This window comes from Papilio xuthus, unplaced genomic scaffold (genome assembly GCF_000836235.2).
Source record: "Papilio xuthus unplaced genomic scaffold, Pxut_1.1 DF826961.1, whole genome shotgun sequence".
Classification (NCBI taxonomy): Eukaryota; Metazoa; Arthropoda; class Insecta; order Lepidoptera; family Papilionidae; genus Papilio; species Papilio xuthus.
The window spans coordinates 4790889-4801474 of NW_013531688.1; the positions used below are offsets into that span (position 1 = coordinate 4790889).

The following is a 10586-nucleotide window of genomic DNA, read 5'->3' on the forward strand; positions in this document are numbered from 1 at the left end:
CCTTGAACAAGCTAATGTAAGGGTACTAAGTTCCAAACATAAATGATAAACTTTTTTTCCGCTAACTTGACAAGAAATATTAAAAATAAGAAATGAAAATAGATTTCGTAGTATCGCAATATTACCAAAATTAAAATGAAGTGTAATAACCTAAATGGACAAATTGAAAACTGTATGGTAGTGACATCTATCGACGAAAATCCACTTTTTAGTAGCTGTAAGACCATATAGATGGCGCGTGCACCAATGATTTCTTTTCATTTTACACAAGATTAAAATATTAGTAAGTTTAGCATAATTCGTTTTATTTTATATCAATCTATTGTGTTAATAATTTTTCAACTGAAATTGACACAGATCAACATAAAACATTATTGTAATCTGTGACTTGAAATATGACAGTTAAAAAGTTCCAGCATAGTGATGTGCAAATCACTTTTAATATCGATTTCCAATGGGTTTACTCGTTTCACGTTTTTAAAAATCAAGACCTTTATAATTATGTTATAAAAAGGAAAAACAGGAAGGTATTTGAGTCTTCTAAATATGATCTAAAAAATACGAAAATTTCATTTTCAATCACCAGTATATGTAATATACTATAATATTTTATATATTTTTGTAACATGCTAACATTTTTTCTAACATAATATCACATTTATGTTTATGATCAAATAAGTATCGATGAAGAAAACCGGAAAACCCAACCAACGTAACGACAACACTATTTTAGTTCGTTAGCCAGTCAAGTCAACCGAGTCGGTCGGTCAACGATACTGTTTTATTGTTCTAAAAATGAGATAAACATTTTCTTTGGGTGAAATTGCTAAGTCTATCTAAGGAATTGAATGTTTACTTAAAGTGCAGTTCAAAATGACATCTACACCACAGCAAGTGAACAATGTCCCAACATCGACCGAAGGATCCCTAGGAAAACGAAAAAAATCCCGTAACAGCAAGGGTTCGTACCTTACTAAATGGTTGGATAAAACTATGCGGCATATACAAGAGACTACAGCAAATACGAACTCGTATGATTCGTATGTCGCACCAAATTTAAATTGGCCGGTCAGTAACACATTTGGCTCCAATCACGAAGTCTTTAGAAACAATATGTACGGTTATTTGCTTGACCCACCAGTGCTCCCCACATCGTCGATGTACTACAATCCTCATGTACACCCAGCCTACAATTCTGGATATCGTTGCACACATCATTCAAACGAAACTCATAGGCCTAGATTAAGGCGAAATGAGAATAAAGCTGAAGAAGTTTCTAGTGCGCCGATGGAAAATGTGGACAGTATGATAAGTCACAACTATATGCCGAAAAATCCCGATAGCCAGGACTATACAAGTTTGCCACCAATCGTGACTTCAATTGGCGATACAAATTCGACGAGTGATTTAAATGTCCCGAAAGAAGACTCAAATAACGCTAGAAGATACAGTGACCCATGTGTAAGAGGTTTGCCGGATGTAGCAAGACCAGCCAATGGTGATGTGGACTCTGCATCTGAAGAAAGTTCTGAATTTTCTGAGAATGAAGTTGGAAGTCGACTGTTAGCTTGCCTCCTTGATCAAATAACAACATTGAAAGGTGCTAATGAAAAATTGAATAGAGAATTGCAGGAAACAAGAGGTATGTTCAATTTTCCAATTCATTTGGTGTTAATATTTAAATTAAACTGTATTTTTGATTTAATTTGCTCTGATTTATAAATATAAGGTGTAGAAGACTATTTAGCTCCCTGCATTTTGTGTATAATTGGTATCTATATTAAAAAGAATCTGTTTCCTTTCAATAATATAAGTAGGGGACAGTGTCCATTATTTCAAACAAACTATCAATTCCCCAATTATTTTCATATTGATATTACACATCTGGGTTAGATTGATGTCCACTTTGTTATTATTGCAGCTTGCTTGCACCCTTATCTTAAAAAGAAGTTAATAAAAGTGGATTGGCAACTCCGAGCATTTTAAGTCAATATCTTTGTTTTCTATAATAATAATTTAATTACAATAATAAATGATTCACTAGTATCTTATATTGGAATAGACATAAATAAATCTGAATTGTGAAGGTTATTGTTACCTCCTACGTCATAATATGGCCATAATAATATTTAAATAGCATCAACTCTACATATACGTCCACAATAACTTTATGAATAGTTTTTATTATATATTTTATTTTAAATAGGTTATTCTACAGTTTTAATAATAAATTAAGCTGGTGCTTGTGACTCTGTCCTGGTATATTAAAGAATAATTACTTAATTAAGCTTTTGTGATCTACCAGACTGTTCTACATCTATGCTAAATTTCAGTAAATTCCTTTTAGCCTTTCTGGAGATATCTCACAAACATCCTTCCATTCTCTAAGGCATTTATAATATTAGTAAGATTTGTATTTATAACTCTGAAATTGATTGAATATGAAAACAAGAATATAAAATATAGTTATCAAGAGTTTAATATAACTTCTTTATGGTCAGTTAATATTAATTGTGTTTTAATCAATGTCATAAACATGCTCTATATTAACAACTTGACTGAGGAAATATGTACTTTTAGAATGAAGTCAAGTAACTGAAATTAAATACTATAATTATATAACACAAATATTTATCAATATTAAAATATGTTAAGAAATAAGAAATATTTAGTTAAAAGGTATTTAAGTAATCCATTTACTTTACATAAATCATATATTGGTTTATAAGATATTTAATTGATTAAAAAATATATTCTTTTCTTTTTCTTCAAATAGAATGTTGGGCAGATATTTTGTTCTTCATTTGTACATATATGTACATATTTTTGTCTCAATTTTTTCCTAGAGATAGATAGGGATGCTACATTCATCCATATTATGTTTCATCCTTAAGAATAATATAAAAATGTGTAGTAAACAAAGTATTATATTTTTCAGCGGAATTAGAAACACTTCGACATCAAACTGCCTTCATACAGAATACTTCAAGTACAAACCTGGGTGCTACTGGCAGTCCTCTTAATAATGGTAAGTAAATAATAATAAGTCTTCTTATTCTCTTAATCTTATCTTATTAATATTATAAATGTGAATGTCTGGATGAATGGATGTTTGTTAAAAAGTATTTCTAGAACTGCATGACTCTCGCTGAAATTTGGCATAGCTCTAAAACAGCTTGGAAGAACACATGGACTACTAAAGAAGATATTTTTATTCTGTGCATACGAAGTTGCTGGCAACAACTAGTTATTTAACTAGTTATTAAATATCAGTTCTTTCTATTAATTTCTTTGTTTATATTTAAATTTTGTATTTAAAATGATTGATTGTGATGATCTTGGATTGATTAAGATTGTATAAGCTTAGATTTATGCAATCTTACATAATCTGTACTAGAAAGTATTTATTTCATAAATCTATATCTCGTAATTATTATCATATCACAGCATATCGATTTCATTACCGAATAATAGTGAAATTTTATATTTTTGAATAATTTGATATTCATTGTTCCTCTCTACATGTTTTCGACCTCGAAAGATATACGCCAAGTGGCCTTATCAATCTTCGCACGAGATAATACGTTCTAGTAAATTTTACAATGCGAGATAAACCAAAAATGCATCTTTATATTGAACTAGCTGTCACACGCGACTCCGTCCGCGTGGATATATAAAAAAAACTTAATTAGTGTAGCCTATGTGTTCTTTGAGACTATGTTCTATACTTATGCCAAATTTAATCGAGCTCCGTTCAGCCGTTCTAGAGATTTCTTCAAACACCCATCCATACACAAACATTCGCATTTATAATATTAGTAAGTTAAATAAATAGCAGCTCTTCAAGGTATAAATTCGAACAAAAAAAAATAGTGTCCTAGGTCCGTCTCCATGCTCTAAGCTACCTCCTCACCTTTTTCAGCCATATCGGTGAAGCTGTTCTTGAGTTATAAATAGTGTAACTAACACGACTTTCTTTTATATATATTATACACTAGATCTGAGGTATACGACTTTTTTTCATATTTACTGTTTTCTATGAAACCCTGATGTCTTCTTCACTCTTATTACGATAAATACATATTTTAAAACGACGGTGCATAGATTGTGTAATTTTTTAACACAGAGCTTATTCGTACGAGCGCTTTTTTTAACGCCGCGTTTAAACTCGGCATTGGGAGTTCTCGCATTAAACTTACTATTTTTCCGTTCGCCCATCGCACAAAATTTAATATTGCGTGATAAAAAAAAACGTCGTACATCGTATATCATGTACGGATACATGGAAAATATGTTCTATTTGAAGGATTTTTTGACGCGCGATAAAAAAGCGCGCGTAGGAATAACGGCTTAAAGATAAACGTAGTATCTATAGTTTTACGTCACAGTAAGGGCGTTGCTTGCTTTAGCTTAGCGAAATCACCTACTCTATAGGCAAACCCTTTAAGTTCGATTGATAAGAATTTACAGAAGAATTAACAAAGAAACTTCATTAAAATTTACTTCCTTATTAAAAATAAAGTTTAAATATGTGGGAAAAAACTTCGAGTTTATTTAATACAAACAGGAAATATCATTTACTTATAACCAAATCAAACTAAATATAAATGTTGATTTACATAAAGTTGCTAATGTCATTATTAATTGTACATTTATTTCTTGTGATTATAAATAATATATTATCCTTAATATATAAATAAGTCCCTTATATATTGTACTCATGTCTTCTCTTTTACACACAAAGTTCATTTGCGACTTCTCTTATCTCGTGGTAAAAACCGCAAATTGTTTAAGTCCAAAGATGCACAAACTCATATTGTCCCTTTCGTTCTTTTTTGAAAAAGAGAGATAACGATATATTGTACTGACTAAACACAAGGACCTATGAATTGTAACATATCGTTGCTTAACGCCTACATATCGGTTATGATGCATTTTGTATGATGTCACCGAGACATAGAAGGCTTACTGAATTTTATAAAGGTCATCTACAGTTCTTTCGTAGAAAAATCTACCGGATATGATAGTTAACAAGTGTAGTTGCCCCAAAGTTGTATAATAGCGGTTTAGGTCAACGCAGCGAAGACCTCTTGCAAGATGGCTCGATGTGGGCCGACAAAGATCATTGTAGAGATTCTTGGGGAGCCCTACCCTCAGCAGGCCTGTGGTTAACATGATGAACCACAGAAGTTAAGTTCGGCCGCTAGTTTTAAAATGATTCGCGTGTAATGAAGTGCAAGAAAAGTCACACTTCCCAGTGAAAGCAGTCCCGTAGCTTGAATTGGATAATAAAATTCAATGAAGTTATTTCCCGCCGACACTTGAAACAGTGCTTTCTCCATCTAGATGACGAACATTCATTAAACGCACCAGTTTTTTGTTCCACATCTCTTTATAAAACTTGTTGCACACATGCCGCGATGTAAAGATAACTAGGCTAAATAATTTTATTAAACACAGTAATTGATATGGCAAGGAATACGATAGTTGAATTTTTTCGCATATTAGGTCGAAAGAAAATACAGTACTCACTAATCCGGAACTATTAAAAACCGGAGGTTGTCGGATTATTGGAATGTTCGGATTACTGGATTATATTGAAAAAGTCATAGGGGGGAAAACTAATAGAGGGAATAAATGTATGCAATGTATTAAATTAACATATAGGTACATATGTAATTATCTATTTTTTAAATAATCCTTAATTGAGGTTTTGATGTTAGACTGGTAGTCGACGACGTAGCGAACGAAGGTGTAGAGGTAAGGGAGGCGTGCGCAAAAGGTGCCGGATTATAGGAAGTGCCGATCTATCCAATTGCCGGATTAGTGAGATTATACTGTACTTTCAAAGATTTAAAGTATCACTTATTGTATAATCATGAGTTTTCACCGACGAAACATATGTGCAAAATCATTGTTGTTTTTTTTTTTCAAAGATAATATAATTTTGTATGTTTATATCTCATCATTTTGTATGCTACAGACTTTAGGTTTATAAAGATTAGTATTATTGTGTTACAACAATGAAGAATTATATTTTTTCCACGCCGGTCATTTCTATTGTAGCAATATTTCCGTTGATTATTCTCAACAATGTAAATGTCTCAACAAGTTTACTTAAAAAATATACCGTATATGTTCCAATTTTCAACAATAAATTAATATCTCGTAAAATTAATAATCTTACTAATATTATAAACTAGCTGTCGCCCGCGACTCCGTCCGCGTGGAAATAAAAAAAAACTTAATTAGTGTATCCTATGTGTCCTTTCAGACTATGTTCTATACATATGCCAAATTTAATCGAGATCCATTCTGTCGTTCTAGAGATATCTTCATACACCCATCCATCCACATCATATCCATCTAAACATTCGCATTTATAATATTAGTAAGTTAAATAAAAAGCAGCTCTTCAAGGCATAAATTCGAAAAAAAAGAATAAATAGTATCCTATGTCCGTCTCCTGACTAAGCTACCTCCTCACCAATTTTCAGCCATATCTGTAAAGCCGTTCTTGAGTTATAAATAGTGTAACTAACACGACTTTCTTTTATATATAAGATGCTCACGTTTAGATGGATCTTTGCTTGAAGGTATCTCCGAAACGGCTGAACGGATCTTGATGAAATTTGACACAAATGTAGAACATAGTCTGGACGAACACATAGGCTACTTATTAGGTTTTTTTATTGTGCACGGAGGGAATCGCGGGCGGTAACTATATAAAAATAAAATTATGTGTAACTTATTTCTGCAGATGAAATCGACTCGTAATTTTTTAAAACGATTTTTTTTAATACTCTTTGCTTGTTTTTTCGCCATTGAAAACATGTTTACTGCTAAATAGAGCGGACATTTTAAAGTGTTTATCAATTAAGTTTATATAAGTATGGATGCGATGTAACGTTGCGTGCTGCATGCGACCCGGATAACCTCGCCTGTTTGTTTGAGGGCAAGCAGATACTACTTGATTAATTAAAAGTTATATTTTAATTATCTGTCTTACCGTGACTTTCTGAGTTCAAAATCCCCGTTTAAAATATATTGCTATCTCGGTTTTATCAAGAATGAAAGACAGGGATGATGATATATTTTGTACAAAGAAAAAACAGCTGAACGTATCATGCACTTTTGTATTGAAACATTTCCATCTTATTAATATTTTTAGTGCGAATGTTTATATGGATGGATGGATTGAAGTTTGTCTGAAGGTATCGCTAAAACGACTCAACGGATCTCTATGAAATTTGGTATGAATGTAGAATATAGTCTGGAAGAACACATACTAATTAAGTTTTTTTTTTAATTCATCGCGGACGGAGTAGTAGGCGACACCTAGTCAAATATATTTGATTATTAATAAAATTATCAGTTCAATCAATAGTCTTCATTAGCACAGTAAATCGATTAGAACATTTAATCGACCGTATTGTAATTAAATCGAGCAATTATTTTACTTTTGACACATAATTGGAATAATGTAACATATTTTCACGCTATTGAATGATCTATTGAATAACCAATCACGTAACTTAAGCAAAGAAAAAACCTCTTAAACTCAAGACTAACCCATTAGTGTATAAAGTTTATTAACGCCTTTTTCATTATGATCACTGTAATATATTTTCATTTGGAGTATATTTGACCATTAAATTGTATAAAATATTTAATCAATATGAAAGTTTAGATTTTATATCCCGTCCGATAAATCGCTTCCCGGAATGTCTTACCAACAGTATTACCACTTCAAATATATATTACACTACTGTTTAAAAAACATAAACGGTTAGTAAAATATATATAACTCCTAAAATAATAATTTTATTGGCGTCCGATTTATCGAACTTTATGCACTAATGGGTTAATACTGTTCGTATAACATCTATATTTATACAACTTAAGTTTAGACTTTCGTCGGTTAATTCTTAACTTAGTTTACTTATAATAAAGGAAAAAAACTCCATTAATTTGAATACGTGAGAATTTAAAATTATTTTCATATTAAAAACTTTCTGGGCTAAGTAACTCGGTGCGGTGTCCGCAGTTTAATGTAGCGTTAAAATTAACATGAAAATTAAACAGTTTCGTTGAAACGATTCGAATCAATTCAAGTAAATTTCTCGCTGATTCTTTAACACTTTCGTTTATTGCTGTTTTATGTTGGGTACTTTTTATGTTATGTCAAGGAGCGGACGATAACCTTTGCAGGTACCTACTCTTACTTCTTACTAATATTATAAATGCGAATGTTTAAATGGATGGATGGATGTTTGTTCCACAACGTATATGGCTGAAATTTGGCGCAGGTGAAGAACATAGTCTGGAAGAACGCATAGACTTAAACAATTGTGTTTTTAATTCCGCGCAGACGTAGTCGCGGGCGACAGCTAGTTAGTAATTTTCGATCTTCTGTGTAATTAAAAATTGTTTTTAGTATCACTGTGTTTTTAAAACAATAGACAGATTTAGGTTAAAGTTTAGTAATATGTTACGTATGCAAGAATCTAGGAGCAGTATTTCTTGGTTTCATTTGTCTTATGATTTTCTTTTCTGTAACGCAAATGGCATCTGACAATCAACCTTTCTCTCCTCTCTGCCTGACTAGTTTTCGTAATTTAAATTACTAGTTTTCCCTTGTATGATCTGTTGCTTAGTTGCCTGCCTTGGTCTAGGCTTCTAGCCCCTCAGTGGTGACGTATAGCTGATTGTGAAAAGTTTTAATTAATAATATAATATATCCTGGTCCAGAATCAATATTTTTTTACTGACAAAATACATAACAAAACATATAGCTATCCCTGTGTTTTTTTTAAGAGATCTAGAGAGATGTCAATACAAATGTCATGACAATGGAAACTTGTAAGGCTAATTGATTTGCAATCCACAGGTCTCCTTAATGGTCAGTACCCGCCAGGACTCCTCACGGACCTTGTGCGGGAGATCCGAGACGCAGCACGTATGAGAGAGGAGGCGTTGTACACCAGGGTACGAGCTATGGTGCTGGAGAGGATCGATGTGAGTTGTTACTTTTTATAACAAAATAAAAATTTCAAATTGCTAGGTGATGAATTTAAGTTAACATTTATTTTTTAACAATTTAACATAAAACATCATAAAAATTAATCAAGCTGACAAGACATTTTTTTAATCCAATATGTAATTGATTTGCTGGATTTTTTTTCTTATTAACAAAAAAGATAGATATATTGCTTTTCATTGTGAATATTTTTAACTTAGGTATCCGGCAGTCGAAATAATTTGGCGTCACTCCAAGTGTGCGCAATGCCGACGACACACCTTATATTTTGCAGTACAATGTTTGCGCAGTAATGTTCTAGACATGATTAGGACAATTTTTTAGGCTAGGCATTAGTATCACATATACCTAGAAAAAGTCACAGAAAATATGGATTTATCGCAATATTTTGCCCTTAAAATAATATTAACAATGGACTACATAAGTTCTTTTTCGTCACCAACCTAGAAAACACTTATATATTATAAATAAGTCTTATAAAGAACGTCATATAATATTTTGTATGTATTAAGTCGTGTGAGATAATTTATTGATTTAAAATTTTATTTTATTTACAGAATAGCTATTCGTCCAACGATTCAAAAAAGTCCGAAAGAACAATTGAAGATCTAAAGGTACGTTTTTGTTTAACTGCCATCTATCTGTCAGTTTAAAAAGTTTTGTTTTGTTGTAAAGCGCCATCTATACGACAAACTTATACTTATGAACGCAGTTGGGAAATTATTACTTTTATATTTTCTCCGTGATCGTATAGATGGCGCTGTAATAAAATTTAAAATATTAAACTGAAGAGTGCCGCGTACTAGTCATGCTTAGTTTCCAAAATTTTCAATAGTTGTCGCTATTTTATAAACTTTTATAATTTTTAAATTGGCTACAAAACATGCTTATGATAGATTACAATAGATATTTAGTATGTTTTGTATATGTTGTTAAATAGTTCGGTTAGTTTTTTTTTAATCTTTAGTTCTTAAAACAAAACTGACTTTTTTAAAATGTGTCAGGCCAGTACTGAGACCTTTCCTAATGCTTACATTATTTGTTCCTCCAAAAAGTAACTAATCTTTGATCATTTTTTACACAATCTGTTCTGTACCCCTATTTCATATATTATTCTGCTTTCCGGGGTGACTAGAAATAACATTTTGCGTGTGTTTCTTTGAGTTTTTCGATTCGGTAGAATTAAATAGTGTTTGCGTAGCGCGCTGGGTGGTCTGCTGAAGGGCCCTCGACACCTTCCCCGTTCCTTTACGTCACACCTACGAGGTACCTGTTTGTTTGCGTCACGCGAAATGTACGGTGACCATGCTTAACGTGAAATTAGTATTTTGTTTTATTAAAATAAAATAAAATCATTTTTTTAATTGTGTCCAGTGTTAACCAGTTAATCAATATTTGAGTATATATATATTTTTTTGTGTGTTGGAGCCTGTATAGTATGAACTATGGGACATGCACCGAGTTCTTTCCTTGACAATATATCTACATAATGTTTTTTTAAATAATAAAAAAACCTTATTTGCTTGGATTCAGGGATATTAGAATT

The 10586-nt window shown here is 31.9% G+C and overlaps 1 protein-coding gene across 1 annotated transcript in view; it reads left to right on the plus strand.

Moving 5' to 3' along the window:
* The first annotated feature begins 746 nt into the window (after positions 1 to 746).
* LOC106120250 (uncharacterized) overlaps positions 747 to 10586 on the plus strand; it is a 15079-nt gene continuing 5239 nt past the window's right edge. The window contains exons 1-4 of the mRNA XM_013315545.1: positions 747 to 1642; positions 2939 to 3028; positions 8891 to 9018; positions 9598 to 9654. Of these exons, the coding sequence (XP_013170999.1) occupies positions 874 to 1642; positions 2939 to 3028; positions 8891 to 9018; positions 9598 to 9654 (1044 nt within the window). The 5' untranslated portion in view covers positions 747 to 873. The remainder of the gene's footprint in view (positions 1643 to 2938; positions 3029 to 8890; positions 9019 to 9597; positions 9655 to 10586) is intronic.